Source organism: Excalfactoria chinensis, chromosome 3 (genome assembly GCF_039878825.1).
Source record: "Excalfactoria chinensis isolate bCotChi1 chromosome 3, bCotChi1.hap2, whole genome shotgun sequence".
NCBI classification, from domain to species: domain Eukaryota; kingdom Metazoa; phylum Chordata; class Aves; order Galliformes; family Phasianidae; genus Excalfactoria; species Excalfactoria chinensis.
In genome coordinates this window covers 75,324,010-75,344,115 of record NC_092827.1, presented here as the reverse complement: position 1 = coordinate 75,344,115, position 20,106 = coordinate 75,324,010, and the positions used below count along the sequence as shown (strand labels likewise).

Here is a 20,106-nt window from a genome sequence, read left to right as displayed (position 1 = left end):
GGAAAAAAAAACAATAAAAAAAACCTGTTCAGAAGCCCGTGATAGATTCTAAGCAAACAAACACATACTTAATAAATTTGTTTCTCTAGACATGTTTGTATTCCTTAAGTGCCATAAAATCTATAATAAACCTCCTATTGGAAGCATTCAAAGAAAAGACATTCTTACCCATATCATGAAAAGCCTTCAGTGCCTCGCTTGTGTCCAAGACTCGTAATATGAACCAGAGGAGTGGTTCAGACAACTGACAAGTGGCGAGAGAACCCTAGAAGAAAGTTAAGAAATACAATTTCATACAGAATTAGAAAGTAGAATAAGAAATCCCACCAGTCAACCTCTCCACCACAATAAAGCAGTATCATCCTCCAGAAGGTTTACTCTTACACAGGAGAAGCCGTTGCAGTAAGGAAAAGATTTAATAACAAGGTAAGTAGCTGAAGGGAATTAAGAATATTGAGCGTTTTAAATACCCAGTAATATAAACACAATAAATGTGTTTCCCACTTGAACACTATGAAACATTCAATCCACTTTTAGCCAGGAATATTTACAGGAATATCAAATTATCCTTAGAGAAACTCCTTAACTCTCTTCCCCCTTCAGTGTGATGGAGAATTCTATCTTCTCCACCACTGTTGGAAAAATGTTAATAACAGTTAGTTTACTGACATGATTATAGCTTACTGTATCAACCAAAATGTAATCATCTTGAAGAACAGCAAAATTAAAGGGCACCTACCTGTCTTCCCATATAGCCACAAGCCATATAAGTAAGAATTGGCTGAAGCATCACTTGCACCGTTGTTGCTTTCTTACTAAGTGTTGTCAGGATAGTGAACAATCCATCTCCGACTGATATTGCATCTAAGCCACCATGAAAGTTCTCATGTTTGGTGAGATGTAAGCCACTTGCACCTTAGTGAAAACAGGAACAGTTCAAGGTTCAGAAGCTGAAACCTAACAAATTGCTACAGCACAGAGGAGAACTCAAGGATATTTAAAATTCATTTTATCTAATTATTAGAATGGATTTTACAGGAAGGAACAATTTTCAGGTTCATATAAATTACCATTAGTATTTTTAGACCGCTTAACATCTCCACCTCTCCTTGAACTTGTCTTCCCAGTGTTACAGCTGAGGATTTATTCAGTAATACTGATTACATATTTGCTGAAAAGGAGGAAGGAAAGCAGTAGGATATATTCTTCCCTAAGAGAAACTACCTCTGTAAAAATTACTGCCTCACGGAGCATATGACATCAATTTGAGCTTTTAAAAGAGGTTTTAGATTGGAGTTGGGGAAATGGATTTCATTTCCTTTCCATTTACAGGAACTGGAATTATACTCACAGAAAATAATATAGAGAATGTGTTTAAGTGATCTTTGCATTATGCCTTAGAGAAACATTTTGGCAAGAGAATTGACAGCTATAGTATTTGAATCACTTTTAAGTTGTCAAGAAAGAAAATACCGGTAAGCTTTGAAAGCGTGGAGACAGAAATCTCGTAGGACTCAATCTCTGTGGTGACTAGAAAAGTTAAAAATAAATGACACAGTTGAAAAAGGTGTTGCAAAGATTTTGAGGCATGGGAAGGGAAGGATAGGATGGGAGTACTATTACTTATGTGATTTTCATAGTCTGTCAATGACAAACAAAATCCTAATGAAATGCAAAGACAAAACTCACAAACTTATGTGACAAAAGAGTTACTGAAGGCTGTTCTGGTTGCTGATCTACTGGCTTGCAAGGTGTAGTAAATCAACATTATTAGCAGAAATTCTGACACTATAGCTACTACTTACCAATGCACATCTGCTTAAGTCTTTCAGTTTATCTTTTCTGGGTAGCCAGCATTTTACACTACCCATTACGTGTTTACTACTAAATGCTGGTAATTGATATCATATATAACTTTGGCAGCAATCTCGGAGAAACATTTTGTTCAAAGAAATTGTCTGGAGAGAGCTAAATACAAATTTTCTTGAAGGAACTAAAACCACAAAGAGCTGCATTATATCTTCCCAAAATACACACACAAATTAGTTTCAGTAACCTATATCAGAAGACCCTGGGGGAAACAATCCACTGAAGGGATTCAGCTGGCCCAGTACTCTGAATTCTACGAAAAACATACTGAAACAGCATTATCTTTCCAAATTGACTTCTTAAAAAATACAAAATATTTGCTAGACGCAAACTGGTTTAGAAAGACATCAGAGTTAATGACCATTTGAATTCACCCCCCAAAAACACACACTCAAAACAACCAACCATGCAGAGAACAAACTACTTTCAGTGTTCTTACACACTGCATTTGTGATACAACACCAACTATCCAGAGTGAAGGATGTGGTTTTTCAGAATGAATTTCAGAAAGATTCCAGCAATGCACTTCAGGCTGGTCAAACCCTGCCTGCTGTTTAATTTGACTGCTGGGGATTGCAACTTTCTTAGTTGCTCTAATAACAAATAGACCACTGGTCAGACGTTCATACGTTCTCATCCAAAGAACACACTGTTTTCTAACACCACATTGGTTAAACACTTTCACATCTGCTTAAGACAAATCAGCACAGAAAACGACAGAGGAGTTTTCTTGGAAATAAGAGAAACAGTACAAAATTTCACAATTATTTCTGTCTTTGAAATGGAGTGCACGGTCCAAGCCTATATTCCTGTAAAATGTTCTTCTACTTTTACACGTGCATTACCATTTATGCAGTCAGTACGTTATCAGATAGTTTACCCTAGACAGATGTCCAACAAACAGCAGCTTTGCTGTCTGAAGTGTCATCAGCAATCCGCACTTTTAAGTAACAATAAGAATTCTCACAAATACATTACTAGAACCCTAAAGAGTATGATGCTAAGCAGACTTCTGATAAAAACAGAGGAAAAGTGCCTGCATTGTTGCAGTGGCACAATTGTAATTCTTCTCTTCCTAAAGTGATTAAAAAAAGAAAAATCCTGCTAGATGGAGAAACCTATCAAGGTAACGTGCCTGTACTATAAATTGAAGACTAATTCTAATCCATGCATGGAAACATGCAAAGGCACAGACTGAAATACAGGAAATTCCTTTTGAACACTGTACAGACTTCCCAGAGCAGTTGTGGAGCCCCCACTCTTGAGGAATTAAAAAAATCTACTGAACAAGGTACCAAGCAACCTACTCTGTGTACCAGGATCTCCTTGTGAAGGGAGACTGAACTGGTCAATCTCCAGAGGTACCTACCAACATCAATCCTTCTGAATTTGCTGAATCTCAGAATTACAAATGCCAAACACACTCCCATTTGGCTTTAATTGCTGTCTCCAATCTTACATTGTTTCTTTTCCACACCTTACATAACTTGTCATTGTCCTCACTTCTCTATCAGCTTCTCCTTTTCTGTCTTTTTTTGACACATTTTGTATGTCTGCACCCAGTGCATTCATTTGTACAAGTTTAAAGTGTTTACCACCGTAAAAGATCTTCCCGTTTAATTAAGAAATACCTACCAATAATCATTGCCATAGCGCTGCTGTTACACTGGCCAAGGGCAGACAAAATCTGGCTCATAATTTGTTGATTGGCTAACACCAAGTCTGCAACGTATGCAGTTGATCCTTGAATACTAGGATTGTTTCCATTGCCATCTTTGCCTCCTGAAACCTTTTCTTCATCAGACACGCTGTCTGTAGTGCTGCTTGCTACCGGTACACGGGCACTATATTCTCGGTTACTGGAAAGTGGCAGTTGAACTAAGATGTTCACCAGCTTTAACAAATCAAACATAAGTTGATCCCTTGTCATTTCTCCACAAACTGCTTTGGCATCACCTGGACGGATAATGTTGGCAAAAAGTCCTCCAAAACATGCTCTAGCACCCACAGAGCTGTCTGAGCCACTGCGAGACATCACTTTGTCCGAACACGTGATGTAATGATGTACAAGGAAGGTTACAGACTCGATGACTGCAGAAATAGTGCTAACTGACACGACTTCAAAATTCTGTTCCAGGGTAAATTCCAAGAGTTTCACTTGTGCATCCAAAGGCCCTTGGCCTGTCTGAAAAGCACCTCTGAAGGGAAAGAGGGAAAAAAAGAAAAAAGATATTTCATTATTCAATATTAACAAGATAGACCATTTTTTGTTGTTGTTTCCTTGAGATTTAAGAAAAGCACACCAGACTTCCAATAAGCCATTTTCAGAAATGCAATCTGAAGCCTAATTTGATTCATAATTTTTAACTACCAATGATTACACAGTCGGTAGAATCTCTTCATGCTTTAACTTTTCTGACACTACAAACAACAAAAGCTTCTTTTGGAAAAGTTTGAAATCTAGTTTGATCTTATTTGTTTTGCCAACCACCAGATCAGGCTGCCCAGAGCCACATCCAGCCTGGCCTTGAATGCCTCCAGGGATGGGGCACCTACAACCGCCTTGGGCAACCTGTTCCAGTGCATCACCACCCTCTGTGTGAAAAACTTCCTCCTAAGATCCAACCTAAACCTCCCTGTCTTAGTTTAAAACTATTTTCCTTTGTCCTATCACTATCCACCCTTGTAAACAGACATATCGCCTCCTGTTTCTATGCTCCCTTCAAATACTGGAAGGCCACAATGAGGTCTCCCCAGAGTCTTCTCTTTTCCAAGCTAAACAAGCCCATTTCCTTCAACATTTCTTTATATGAGAGGTGCTCCAGCCTTCTGATCATCTTAGTGGCACTTCTCTGTGCTTTCACACATTTACCAGTAGACTGTAAAATGAAATTTCTGAATCAAGTGTCTTTAAAATAAAGCTGATTTTAATTCTCTAAGTGTGGTTTGGTTACTAAATTGAGACTTTTGACACTGAGTCATCCCACTATAACATTACATACAGAACAAAATATTTTCTATAAACAGATTTGAAGAAAATATTTGCCAACTAATTAATTTAACAGTAAAATAGTGCTTTTCTTTACAATCAATATTACAATTTGGTCAGACATGGTACAGTTCAATAACTGCCTGAGGATCTACAAATAGTCATCAAAACCCTTTTTTAGTACTCTGCTTTCATGTCATATTTCAGCCCTACCTTAAAAAACCTTAACACAACTGAAAAGCTATCATTTCAGTGGCTTAATAAGCTTATTTCAGTATAACACATAAGTATGCATTTTAAGATTCACCGTCAATTAGTGATTTTACAGAATAATTAGATTTCTTGTACGAGGAATAGTCCATTAACATAACCTAGTGAATGTTATGCCCATATAACTCAATTTATCGTTATAAGATTTCTCAGGGAAAGCTGAAACCGCTTTCTGTAAGATTAAAGGTTAGATAACACCAAAGTGCCACCTACTGGAAAATAGGGAAGCCAGAAAATGAGGAAGCCCTTCCCTTATTACATTAAGACTTTGTCTGGAGACATGTAGAACATCATTATCAGATGTAAATCATAACTCCTAATGCACTTCAGGCTGTACACACAACAGTCTCGGGCCCACTGACTAAGCCTTCAAGAAGCAGAGCTGTTAAGCACCAGGTATAAGCTCTTTGCTGCTGCATAGGTACTCTTTCTCTACACAACTGAGGAGACACTACATCAATAGAAAAGAGCAGGACAGAGGAAGTTTTCCCACTGTGGAGAAGAGGAAGTGAGAAAAGGGAGACAGTTCCAACTTCCCCAGTGCTATGCCATCAACAGCCCTACCAGGCATGAAGATAGCCAGGCTAAGAACTTGTCCTCATAGCAATACCACAGAGTGCATAAGACAGATCACTAGACAGTTTCCCTTCTCTTTCTAAAACCAAAAGCTGAAAGCCTTGGAAAACCACAAATCTATATAGTCCTTATATATTTTTGTATCCATGTAAATAAATGTTAGGGTGGTACCATTTGTGATTACCCAACATGGATATCCCTTAACCTGAACTTTGAACTAAGCAGCAGAGCTGAAATAACATGCAGTTATAGTAAAAAACAAACCAAAAACAAAAAACAAACCAAAAAAATCACAGAGCATCCGACAGCTCAACCACAGAGGGAGACAGAGCATTCTGGAATAAACCCTTCATTCACTAACTAATGTATGATGCAGACATCACACATTGCCAGGTGTCAAAAGGACCTTAAGGACCTTTCAGGAAGCTAATATGGCTCAGATAAGGAAAAAAAACACACAACATCAGATGTCCATATTGAATAGCATAGTAGACAGGACACAGTGTGGTGGAAAACTTCTCTAAGAAGACTGAGAAACAGAAAATATGAAAGTGCTTTCATTAGCAAAAAAGCAGGCCACAATGGCTTTCAACTATGGAAGAAATAAAATGAAAGAGAAGAAAGAGATGAGAAAATTTCAATTCAGAGCCAAAGACAAAAAAACAAAAAGCAAAAAAAAACCACCACAAAAAACTTCCAGATCCCAGATTCAGAAACAAGTAAAATAAAGCTAGTGAAATGACACTAAAAAGTCAGTGAGGAATGACTTGCCTCACTGACCACTCTGTGTAAAGCCAGCTTCAGATATTGATGAAATCCATACAGAGTAAGCAGTAATACACATGGTTCATTTTCCACATTAGCAGAGTTTTTGAGATTCCACATTAGCAGAGTTTGAAGTGCTGAAACCTTTTCAAAACTGATATGTAAAGTTCTGAAAATCAGGTTAGTATTTTGAAAGAAAGAAAGAAGTAGTAACAAAAAGATGCCTTCACCTTTTCTTAGTTATGATAACTTAATGGCAGGGAAGAAGAATGAAACCTTATCAACAGTGACAGAAGTTCCAAGCATGAACACTGCTGGATCTAAAGAAGCTTATATTGATGCTCAGGGACCATGGCTGCATTTAAAATGCAGAAACGCTGCCAGACCATTTAGTATCTTAGGAGTTTCCACTGTTTGCTGGAAATGAAACCAGAATTGGGTAGTCTGGTATTATATTCAAAATGTGGTAATTTTTTTCTTTACTAGATGCAATTAGTTATTTTAAAGGAATAGCACACAAACATAAGATGTTCAGACCTTGCACTAAGGTTTAAAAGAGACTCTGAATCCAGAAAAAGCAGACAGATGAGTAAGAAAAGGACAAGACATCCAAGAAGCTGAAAGTTGAAATAGGTTTGGTAATTAGTGGTTAGTGCTCCATATGGCCTTAGCACAGCTGCTTGGAGACTGTAGCGCTTTCACTGTATGTTCTATTGAAATCACATTATAAGAAGGAAAATACGCTTAAAAGTTCTGTCTTCTATGTGTTCCCCACTATCTTAAGAAGAAGCCTACAATTCACTTCCACATTTCTTTTTGTTACCTGTGTGTCCTTGATTTTGTAGAACACAGAGAAAAAACTGAGAAAGAACAGACAATAAATACGATGCAAAGCCTTATTTTCATATGAGTGGGGTAGTTCAAAGTTTAGTGTTCAAAAGATGGTAGCAAAAACACACGCCTTCTCCAATGACAATATAAGAAAAGGAAAATGCAATAAAACATTCAATATACAGATTCACTCTATTTTACTAAGCTCCTTTTATTCTTCTAATCAACTTTATGGTTGGTTTTACATAGTTTTGATCAGAATGAAGCTGATGTATTTACTTTATGGGTAAGAAATTTACATAATGGATATAGCTGTAATTAGTTGTTTGTATCAATTCCATTTATTTGCATGTGTATATACAAAAGCGTGCATCTTCGTCAACATGTGCTGGACTGCTGCATCCTTAATGTATGCATGCATTATCACACTACTTCTGAAGTAATCGTTACTCTAAACAACCAAAATCATAAATGTTCTTGCTAGCATTTTTATGAAATAAATACGATTACGCAATCACACATTTCATCCTACTATCTTATAAAAGTAGTCTATCAATACTTTGCTTTACCTTTGGTTAATTCAGGCCTGTCAGGATACTTTTTCTTTTTCAAAGGGTAAACTCATCAAACGAGCCTTTATTTTAGGGATTACTCTAACCCTGAAAAAGGTCTAAATCTTAGTCCAAGATGCAGTGACACTCCAGCCAACACCTCACTGCTTACATTCACTGTCCCTTGCATAAAGATGGCTGGTTGTGTGTGGATTCCACGTGCACTGTTCCACATGCTAGAAACTGCCTAGGTGCCACTAGTAGTGCTGTGATCTCAATCCATACATAACCTGACTGTACAACAAGAGAGGGATGTACACATTTTGGTTGTGATTAACGAACAGATTTTACAGACAAAGAGGGTAGGAAAATAAAAGGCTAAGATTTACCTTTCTGTTGAAAGTATATGTATTAATTTCAATAAAAATTCACTAAACATTTGAGGACAAGTTGATGAAAGGTGCACTTGTAATCGAGTAAGAAATTCTTGCATAGCTTGCGTAGCAGTTGGCCCAACCTAGAGGGAAAAGAATTTTAATAAGTATATACAAAATTGAAATGTCTTCAATGTCTTCAAGAACAGGAAGTTGTCATGAAAGACATTTTCTGAGAATAGATAAGTATTACGTAAATTAACTTGCTTTCAGAATAATTTTAGAGTTTTCTATTCCATACCAATTTATACCATGTGTTTTTCTACCATTATACATGAGTAAAAAACAAGACTTCAGTTCTTTGCCCAACACTCATTAAGTGTTTCTGAGACTCTTGTCAAATATTACATAATTCATCCTGCCCCTGTACTCAGCTTTGGTGAGGCCTCACCTCGAGTACTGTGTCCAGTTTTGGGCACCTCAGCACAAGAAGGACATGGAGGTACTGGAGCAGGTCCAGAGAAGGGCAACGAGGCTCGTTAAGGGCTTGGAGAATCAGCCCTATGAGGAGAGACTAAGGAAGCTGGGGCTGTTTAGTCTGAGGAAGAGGAGGCTGAGGGGAGACCTTATTGCTGTCTTCCAGTACCTGAAAGGTTCTTACAGTGAGAGTGGGGCAGGTCTCTTCTCACTACTGACTTGTGACAGGACGAGGGGAAATGGCCTCAAGCTGCACCAGGGCAAGTTTAGGTTGGATATTAGGAAGAACTTCTTTACAGAAAGGGTGGTTAGGTACTGGAATGGGCTCCCCAAGGAGGTGGTTGAATCGCCATCCCTGGATGTGTTTAAGAGCCGTTTGGATGTGGTACTCAGGGATATGATTTAGCAGAGGTTTGTTGTTGTGGTACTGTTTTGTGGTTGTTTTTTTTTTTTTGTTTTTTTTTTTTTTTTTTTTAAGAGGTAGGCTACTGGTTAGGCTGCGGTTGGACTTGATGATCTTCAAGGTCTTTTCCAACCTGAGTAATTCTATGATTCTATGATAAGTTAAGTTGGGCCTTTTTTTTTTTTAACCTCCATTTGCAAATAATTCAAAGACTACAAAGAGCAGAAAATCATCAGTTGAAATTTGGAAATGCAGCAGAAATCATATTAATAGAACAGGCAGAAAAGAGGAGCACAAAACAGTCTTCTAAATTCTGGGACTGCCAGATATTTAATCTTCATTGTCTTTTTTATCTTAATCCAGCATGACTTCAGTGAGCAAACTGAATTGTGCCAGTTTTCTATGCACTGCACACTACTAAAAAATCTTCACATAAAACACATTAACCAAAAAATCAAATAGCATCCCTCCCTGGAGCAGCTGTCCACATAAATGTAAAAAGGAAAGATTACTATTCATAGCAGATCATCAACATCAAGTTCCCACCAGTTGTTTGTCAGAGCCAACAACAACAACAAAGGAAAAATAACAAGACAAGAACATAATACATTATACATAACACACATTTCTGTCAAGTTTACTTAAATGCAATTATGAAGAGTTATTCTAATTACTAGTTACCTGTGGACTGTGTTGATTTGTTCCATGAGGATTTGTGCCAGAAAGAAATTTCACTAACACATGAATGAGGTTTGGATCTGACACTAACAGTTGGGCTGTACTTTCCTGAGCTCCAATGGCACTGCTTGGACCAGCTTAAAAACAAATGCATGAAAAATTAAGCCTCTTATCTTAAGCATGTAATGTAAATGCAACATTTATACTGTTTATGTATTACATTTTCTTCATTATGCGTAAATATTCACAGTAGAATTAACAACCTTGCTTTCTCAGGACTACAATTTTGAGTAGCAATTTTTCCACCAAGTACAGCTACAACCCCCCAATATTTCACCAGTAGCTCACCTTGCTAAGGTAAGATTCACAAATGTAAAGTTCTAATTCAGTAGAAATAATATCTATAAATATTTTGACTTCTTTTTTTCTTTGCCAGTCCCCTCTGTAGTAATGTTTATGCGTATCTCTTAGTTTGTCAGAGACCACATGTTCTACTATCCTGTAACCAATCAAGATATTTTTGTCTGTGGCACATTCAGCAACTTCACATCACTGATTAACTCTGCAGGGAATTTAACAGATAAGGGCTTTGAGGACAAGAAGTTAAAATAAAATACACCCTTTAATGATCAAACAAATAAGCACAGCTTATACCTATCTAAGTGAAGTTTCAAGTTATAACATGCTGAAGATATGATCCCCTTCAGACTCTCATAGTACGTGAAAGAAAGACTGAATGAAGAGGAAATTGTGCTGTGGCGTAAGAGTTTGACTGACACCTCTTTGCATCTCAAGATAAGTTTCCCAATTAGGGAGGACACTATAATAATCAAATTCTGAACTACCTACTGGTCATTCTGTTGTATCAGAGACCTCATCATTCAAAGAAATTCCTTAAACTGAACAATAAGAAACCAAATAGGAAGGAAACTTCTCAGTCAAAATGGCAATTAAATCCTGACTACTTCCACGTCAGATTAAAAGCATCCAGAGCAATGAAATAAAAATAGCATTGGAAATAGACTTGCTATAAGAAGAAGTTCCTATGGGAAGGTGGATGAAATGAAAAACAAAGATAATTGATACTAAGGTTTCCCCTTACCAAATTCCATTTTATTTTCTAACTATAAACAGTTTTACTCCTTTAGATGACTGCAAAAAGCTAATGCTGAAAGCATTCCTTGTATAGCTATACAATTTTGCATTGATTTACCAATATTAGATTTAGAACAATTAGGCTTGGTTATAGCTGACGGAAGATGGAAGGGCAACAGCTAGAATTGAATAAAAGCAATAGAGCATCCCAAGGCGTTCCAGTTCCATTCTATTATAGACATTAAACCTGTTGCAGTTTACATTTGACAGTGCAATGAAGGACATCCTGTAAAAGAAGCTAAGTACACACTTCTATTGGTTGCCTGAAAGTAAAACCAAATTTTTCAGAACAGAGAAGTCTTCCACTGCAGGATGGGTCTTAGAGATACCAGCCTTGGTGAACTAATCAAGTTTATTTTCCTCACCTGAAACTGCACCTATGAATATTTACTGAAGTAAAATAGACAGAATGTTAATTTTCCCCCTGAGAAAACTAGGTATATAGGTTGCCAGTAGGTATTTTCTTGGCTGGTTATATTTGGGGGGTTAAATTTCTAATTCTTCCATAGTTCAAGTGAAAAATGACAATGAACACCCAGATGACAAAAGGTATCAACTTACAAAGGTCATATCCCTTGTATGCACACTCAGACCTGTTTTCTCGAGCATTCTGCTGATCTTGTGTAACTGCAAAACTGAAACTGGTGTTGGTCTACAACACCAGTTTTTCCAGAAGTATCCAAATTTATTTTAAAACAAGTGTATAAAAGCTCATAAAATGTTCTATAATTTTTATTTGAAGAAAAAATGTTTGTGCTTTCCTGCACTGTTACATGGCACCTTCACAGAACAGCCTATGAAGTCTACAATCAGTGTGACAAGCAGCGCTTATGTTCTGTGGGGTTTTGTTTTATTTTAAAGGCTAGAACTTCCTCAGAATTGACAGCCCCAAACCATCTTTTCTTGACAAACAGCAGCCAAGTCCACAGGCTAACGCTCAGCTCCACTGCTTCTATAGAAGGCTCTGCAGTTTTTCTGATTTACCATGACTGGTTTGAAAGCAAAACTATACCTCCATTACCCCTTGTGTAATTTCATTTTTGCATTTTCTGAAGCTCTGAAATTTTTAGGCAGGTATCACTTTCACTTAGCAGGAGGAGTTTCAGAAGTTTTTCATGAGATCATTAAATAACATCAAGGAAAAAAAAAAAAAAGTGTTCCAAAGACAAGGATTTCAGATAGCTTATACAGGAAAAAAATGATTCTGGGGCAGATTACAGAAAACAGTTGAGAACAGTTGTGTCACCATGAAATAACAAATTATTTCAGGAAAGTACAATGTTCCGTTACTCTGGATTTCTTTCTTCTGTTACCATTGCCTTTAGTCATATGGTTAGTGTCAAAACGGAATATGGCCTAAATACATACATTTTCAGAGATTTCAGTCTTCTTTAGGCTTAAGGACAAAGCCACAATAGCAGTCCCCATGACAGCTGCCCAATTACCATCATAGCTGTTTAGAAGCTAAATTTCTTCATTGAAAATTGCATACCTTAATGTCTACACTTGACTTGTGGCAAAATTTCCTTCAGTAGGGGAGATTATCATTATCACATTAGGGAGCCACGCAGAGAACGCACGATAATCTCACATACGTAGGAAAGTGAAATGAAGTGGATGGATTTTTTTTCTGAATACATTTAGCTTTTAGGGGCTTATCTTCAGAAAGCTTAACATCAGCAGTGACTGGAGTCTGCATATTTATGAAAATATTCCTACTGCATCAAAAAAACATAAATTCCTTACACTGCCTTAATCCTCACTCTCTGTTACTTTTTCCCATAATACAAAGCTACTTCCCAAGGATCTTTAGCTAGTCCTCAGATTTTCTTTTCAGAAGATGCTATGCTGCTAATTAATTAACACTGATTTCAAGTTACAAGCAGCCCACAGAACACACCCTCTATTGCCTCGTTGTTGGAAAATCAAAGTACGTTTATGACAGAGGGAATATTTTGGTAACATTTAATATCAAAGTCAACACTTACTTGTACACTGCAACAAACAGTAACAAAACACTCCACAACTTACCATTAAGCTGCATATTCGTCATGAGAGTTAGGCTATGAAGCACAAGGCACCATGTTCGGAGTAAGGTGTTAGGATACCATGCCAGAACTGACAGGAAGCTAGTTACTGAAGCTGTCAAGAAAAACACATTTTCCCAAGTATTAATCTTCAAAATGTTGCAAGAAGCTTCTCATTTTGACTGTAAGCTGCTATATTATTTCTTTATTGTTTGTTGTGACTCCTTTGTTTTGACAACTAGTGTTCCAGGCAATTAGGAAAAGATACCATCACCAATGTGCCACGGGATCTGGCCCACAGAACTTCCTAATGTCAACCCATGTCTTCTTAGGAAAAAAAAAAAAAAAAAAAAAAAAGATGCAAAGAAACATTTTATTTGAAACAGTCTCCAAGAAACTCAACAAGTTCATAGGAGGCATTGAGGTTTTGGACTCTTACTACAAAATACAACAGATTTCTTTAGAACTGTATAATTACTTTATAGAAAGAAATAATTAGACGCATCTTACTCCTAGGTCAGCAGACTGAAAACAGAAAGTAATAGGGCTTCCCCATGCCCACCCTCTATGCCTCGGACAGTAATAATAAACAAATCAGAGAATGGTGTACCAGGAAAAAAATTCATTAAAGAAGCGCATAAAGATGCACAATTCCTTTTAGACTGAAGTATATTTTAAAGAGCCCTTGTGGCAGTAATGATGAATTAAGAACCATGCATTTTATATTTAATTTAGGACAAGATTACACAAACTCAAGGAACAATTCCTCAATTATTATTAGCTACATAATTTTCATGTCAAGCAGATAGTAAGAGCTCTTTAGCAACATAGAAATAATTCATTTTGACACTGATCTTAATAAGAACAAATAAATATCAAGTACTTAAGAAAGCATTTCACACCTGAAAGTTAATTTTCCCTATTTAATATATTTTACCTTGATTCAAAGAAATTACAGGAATTCGATTAGCATTATAAAGGAAAATATCAGCACCGCTGTCTTTACTTCCAGAAGAGCCAGAATTCAGGCTTAATGTGAGCCATAACTGCAGAAGGGATTCAAGCTGCAAAAAGGAAAAAGAAACAAAACCACATTTAGATCAAATTCCTGTGTTGCAGAGCACAAAAAGTTTTCATTTTAAGTCATATCTACATCTTCAGTTGTTCCTGTTTCACTGATAATGTGCACATACAACTTGCTCTCCCCTCCTTTCTTTACCAAAATTTTAGAATTTTGATAAATGAAACACTCAAAGTTTATCGTGACTAGCAAATGTTTTTTATGTTTGGTTGGTTGGTTGGTGTTTGGGTTTTTTTTTTTGTGATGGACTCCTTCAAAATACACATAAGTGTCTCTTAAGATGTTTCTTCAAACTGTTGAAAAAGTAGCTGTAAATACTGCTCAGAAATCAATGTATCGTCATCTCTGTACTGAAACACTGGTTAGCATGTATACTTGGCAATTCTACAATTTAGCCAAGAGACACTGAATGGACGACTGAAAAAAATCAGAAAGAATTCACAGAAGCCAATTTAACTAATGGGAAATTTCTTTTATCATCAGAGAGTCAGAAATGCTTACTCTGAATGACTCCCCGGAAGAAACTAAATAGTTGATATTCTGAGGAAGCTTCAAGGTACTTTACCTAACTCTGTTTTGACTATTTAAATGCAGTCAGGTATCCAGTTAAAATACAAACAGATAGGCAGATACCTAGGCACTTCTATAACACAAACTACATTCCTTTTTATATATTAAGCATTTTTAAACTAATGATTTTTCAAAAAGCATAGATCTCATTTTCACATTTTGGATCACGGGACCATTCCAACCTTCTTCTATGAGAAGAGTCAACTAAGACACGGATCGGGCTGCTCAGAGGGTTATCCAGCTGGGTCTTGAAAACTTCCACAGATGGCAAGTGCACGTTTATTATAACAGTAATAACTGGGTAACAACTGTCTTTCTACTAAACCTTCACACTTGTTTTAAATACAAAAACTAAGACACCTACCTATTTTCCTATTCTAACAAGAAATTCCCTATTTACTAAAAAGCTGTTAGCAGTTAATCTATAACATTATTGGTACTGCTGTCCATGACAACTTTTGTGCATGAAGCACATAACCTGACAGGTTAACTGCATCCTAAGCAATACAAATACAGGAAGAGAACTTACAAATTTAGAGAGAAATATTATTAAAACAATTATTAAAACATTTCACCATTCACAATTCTATACCTGAACATGGTGGACTTGTAGCATTGAAAAGAGTTTGTTGAAGCACGCGCTCAGCATTGGTATAGATGACAACTGTACAATCAGCTGGGCATTTTGGTTAGCAGCATGCAATCCCCTTAGCAATGAATCATCTGTTCCAGTAGGAGACTGGGTTACTATATGAAACAAAAGTGGATTATTTTCTAAAATTGGCAAAAGCAATTACATACTTATTTCTTCTTCTACATCTAAGGGAAACATGCTTATATTATAATTTACAACATTGCTCTTCACTGTGGTGCTCATCTGTGTTAGACTACTAACTATGCTACTGTGAAAGGCACATTGGATGGTCAGACATCATCTTCACAAAAACAGTTTGGAAGGTGAGCAAAATTCAGGTCCTTGTTAAAGATGTATTTTAGAAATTTCCTGATAAAACTAACTCAGCAACATGAGTATTTTGACAACAGAAGCTTATTACACAGTCAAGTTCAAAATACTATTAAGTATTTTCACTTTTATCACTGAATAGGTGAAACAAATACAAAGCAGCTATCAAAGAGCTTAAATTTCACATTGAAAGTAATAACTAAGCCTCAAAAAATAGGAAACAATGTTTAGATGCTCATAGATGAGAAAACAAAATTAATTCTTCCATTGTGTTGTTATGTGCTGTAAAAGCAGTCCTGCATACTTGAGCAACTTCAGAAAGTGTCTTAAATGTATCTATACACAATTTAAAAATCTGAAAAGAAGAAATCTATAAAGTACAGCCTAACAATATCATCAAAGCAAAATTCAGCTTCTTCTAATCTGCTATGTGACTGCAGAAAAAATGAGTATAATTTTCAAATGGTCATTATGTGAAGAGAATAATTTGACAATATATAATTACATGTAGGAGATGTGTTGGTCAGTGCTTGCAGAATGGAATCAGCCTCCAGAGTGGACATCATTTTCAGCATCAGTTCAGCCTGCTGTTCAAGTCCAACTTCTAGACGTGCATCTAAAGCTACACAGGGCAACAGAGTCAAACTGATTTATACTGAAGACAATTATAGTCAGTTACTCTACTTATCTGTGCAAGCAATATAGGTATACAGTACACAGTAAACTTGAAAAAGATCTCAGTATATCTGATGTAAAGCTGAATATTACTATATGATGCCAGCAACTTACACTCTGAACTGAACACAAGATCCTCATGGATGTGAAATACATAATTAATAGAAAGAGAAACTTCCCATAAAATGCACACATTTCTTTTTACAGTCACCTTAATATCACATACAACAAAATCTGCACGTTTAAGCCTGTACTTTTCCAAACAGTAATTGCTCAAACAAGAACCAAAGGAAGTATGGCAGGGAAGAGATTTATAAAATCTCTCCTGCTTAGTAGTAGCACTCAAAAATGAATTTCTGTCTAGACCATAAAGGTGAGCTCAAAACTTTCAGAAAATGTGATTTTGTGCTATGTTAGACACAGTTTTAAATAAAAACCTTCACAAGACCTTTTCTCAGTACTCACAGAAAAAGTCTGGTATGTAGAAAATTTATTTCCATTTAATGCACGCAGCTATTTCTAACACTAACTTGATATACTGAAAAGTAGCATACGGTATCACAAAATAGATAACCACAAGAGTTCATTGCTTACCTTGAGAAACAGACACACTCACAGTCTGTGATCCATTTTTCTCTGTAGCTACTGGTGGTTTTGCAACTGGAATTCCAACACCTCCAATGTAAGGATTGTAATTGTAGGTACCATAATCAGCACCCCAGTAATCGTACCATGTACTGCTTATAGGCTTAAAAAGCAAATGAAAAAGGAAAAAAATAACAGCAACTCTTCAGACTGCCCAAGCACAAAAATAAAATCCATAATGACTAACAACAAACATGGAAATTACATGAAATTAAAACCAGAAAACTAGATCTAACAGCTGTAAAAAATTTTGTTGCAATTTTTTGTTGCCATACAAACTACTGTTTCCTTAATGACTGCAAAAGTCCAGCAATTTCATTGCCTCTAAGACCGAAGAAACCAGTTTAAAATTTTATCATCAGTTTTTGCTCATATATTTGTATCACATTGTGAACTTGGAAGTGGAGTTACCACACAGGTATTTTGAGAAGCTATAAATCAAGATACAATACTATATTATTAACGTGACAGTACTATTAAAGAAACCCCGTGGCCTTAGAGAGGCTTTGGAGCTATTTGAACTGGGTTCTGCAAAAGAAAGAGTTGAATAATCTCTACCCAAATTAAAGGCATTAAGAAAGCACATGGACAACAAGGAAAAGAGATAATAGTAGTAAAAGACTTCAAGAAAGCAAACTGCATAAGACAATGTATTTAATTGAAGATCTGTCAATTATCATCCTACATAAACAGAAAAGCAAAATAAATCTTAAGGAATGAGGAAGAGTTTTTCTGGCTAGTTTTTTTTTTGACAGCATCCTATTGGACAATAAGATCAGGAAGATATCTCTGGGTGAAGTGGACTGGAGGATAATGCCACACTCAATTATAACAGATGAAGGAGAGAGTCAAAAAAATTAAGCAGTGAGTGGAAGATTTCGGTTGAGGAAGATCTGAAGAAAAAAATCTCAACATGATACATAGTCAGGTGTAAAACAGTATAGAAAAGATAAGAAAACAGTACTGTCTGAACAAGTGGTGCAAAAAATAATTCACTTTAACTCAAATGAGGCCCAAAGCTTAAGCTGACATTGGGAAGGACAGGGAATCTCAGGTGCATCATACCTTGAAAACTTTGGCTGCAAGGGGATCTTTTTCCAAATCAATATCCAAAGGATCAATATCAACCTCCATCAGGTCTTGCAGCAATTCAAGGTCAATGTCTTTATCTTTTTCCAAAGATGACAGGGGTGGAGCACCTTTAAATGTTTATGACTGTTTTAATATTACCGAGTACAGTTTATGAAACAAGGATATATAACATACTTCACATGTAATGCTAAGGCTTTTAATAAACACAGCTCTTAATGGAAACATATGTCAAATTTGCTTTGATGAAATAATGAGAAAAATACTCATTTTTTTTTACTCATCAGACATCATACTAAGATCAAGAATTACACACATCTTGCCTTTATTTTCAGAAACTAATTGTTCTATCATAAAAAAAATCTTTACAGATATTTTGGTAGATTAATTACAGCAATGGTTGTTTATTATTTCTCAGCAGGCAATATACACTTAAGATCACAGAATAATTTACCTGTGATGTCGTGTGTCAAAGGCTCATCTATTGTTTCCACTAATTGAACTGTGGATGGCTGAAGAGAGTCATCAGAATCCCCAGCTGAAGCGCCAGCATCCTCTCCCAAAGCACCTTCTTCCATAGCTTCAGCTGCTATAGGTGCCAGCAGTTCTCCTATACATGGCATCAAGCAGACAACTTCATTTCAAATTTCATTCCAGTTTTTCCACCTAACTCTAAATTCTTAAAGTGCTCGTGTTTTCTGAAGGGAGGAGTTCTGACTTTTTTCAAATAATTGGGATCATATATATACACTTGACTATTCAGTGCAGAAGGATTTAATTAATTAATATAAAATATTTTAATGCACTTATTGCAATCTAATCTCAATTTGCTTGCAAAGTATATGAATTTTTTTCCAACAGTCAGGAGATTTTAAAATGACAATAACTCAAAAAAAATCCTGAAGAAAACAAGTTATTATCTTAAGCTAGTTAGAGACTGAGGGCTATGAATTTAAAACAAACCTGCTAGAATATCTTGCAGCATACAAGTCAGAGAATACTGAGCCCATGCTCCTCCCCAAGAGATGTCTCCTCTGTTAAAGTCAGTTCCAACAAGAAGGAGCAACAATCTTTCCAACTGAGTTTCATTTACAATCTCACATAAATGAATCGTTGGTCTTGTAGCATTTGCAATTCTAGCAAGAACCTAAAAAGACAGAACAATATAACTGTACTGAATCTCCCCCACTCTTCCCTCTCAAAAACATTAAGTCATCAAAATTATGACTAAATTTTTTTCAATTCCTACATGCAAATACTGACTACTCGAGCATCAGCTTTCCCAAAAACAATGTGGAAACACAATTCAACCATGAAATTTACCTGTCCATTTTACTACTAGAGATTTTCACTCTCTATCAGCGAAAGTGCCTATCATTTCTGGCTCAGAGGAAAACACTGTGGTCCTTATTTTCCCTCAGCTTAGTTCAAGAACTTAAAATAAATAAATAAGTATAAGGAAACTCTGATTAGAAATGTTTTTATGGCAAAGTGAAGCTACAAAAATATCTCCAAACACTTTAGAAATGCCTTGTGCAGCCTTCAAAGGCTGAGTAATTTTGGAATGAAAAACCAAATCAGAGCACTAATTCAATTTCTGAAGCACGTTTAAGATGATCCATATTAAGGTTATGGATCGACTATAAATACCTGCATCACAACAGTTCAGAAGAGCACACTAGATAGCACAACAAAATAGTCTTTAGAAAGGAACATCCTACACACACACAAACCTTTGGAGAGTCCACAGTATTTTATCCAAAAAGTAAAAAAGTTCAAATGTATTGGATGGAATATAACCAAAAAAGAAGAATGCACCAAAAGTAAATCAAGCAGCATCTGCCTTGTCATAGAGTCCAAATTTAATACCAAGCTGGTATTAAATTCAGGATTTTGTAATCAACCAGGCCAAGTTACCTGGTGGTCTTAAATAACTAACTAATTAACTAATAGATTAACTATCTAATTCTCTTAATTGAGAGAAGTTTTCACTTTGAAGTAGCATTTATCTAATTACAGACACAAGTTCCAAGAAAAAAAAAAATGTTACAAGTTCTCGGTAAAGGTTAAAGTCAAAGATACAGCAGGTTGTATACTGAATAGAGTTATCAGAAATA

The 20,106-nt window shown here is 36.1% G+C and overlaps 1 protein-coding gene across 7 annotated transcripts in view; it reads right to left on the bottom strand.

Annotated features, from left to right (window-relative positions):
- Positions 1 to 20,106, bottom strand: part of BIRC6 (baculoviral IAP repeat containing 6) — a 162,767-nt gene that overhangs the window by 81,390 nt on the left and 61,271 nt on the right. For all 7 annotated transcript variants that reach the window (XM_072333401.1, XM_072333402.1, XM_072333404.1 and 4 more), the window contains exons 36-48: positions 18,953 to 19,136; positions 18,444 to 18,599; positions 17,966 to 18,099; positions 16,850 to 17,003; positions 16,086 to 16,202; positions 15,209 to 15,363; positions 13,903 to 14,029; positions 12,970 to 13,080; positions 9,787 to 9,920; positions 8,241 to 8,368; positions 3,505 to 4,067; positions 740 to 915; positions 169 to 265 (exon numbers count right to left, since the gene is read on the bottom strand). In XM_072333401.1, coding sequence (XP_072189502.1) covers positions 169 to 265; positions 740 to 915; positions 3,505 to 4,067; positions 8,241 to 8,368; positions 9,787 to 9,920; positions 12,970 to 13,080; positions 13,903 to 14,029; positions 15,209 to 15,363; positions 16,086 to 16,202; positions 16,850 to 17,003; positions 17,966 to 18,099; positions 18,444 to 18,599; positions 18,953 to 19,136 — 2,236 coding nt within the window. The remainder of the gene's footprint in view (positions 1 to 168; positions 266 to 739; positions 916 to 3,504; positions 4,068 to 8,240; positions 8,369 to 9,786; positions 9,921 to 12,969; positions 13,081 to 13,902; positions 14,030 to 15,208; positions 15,364 to 16,085; positions 16,203 to 16,849; positions 17,004 to 17,965; positions 18,100 to 18,443; positions 18,600 to 18,952; positions 19,137 to 20,106) is intronic.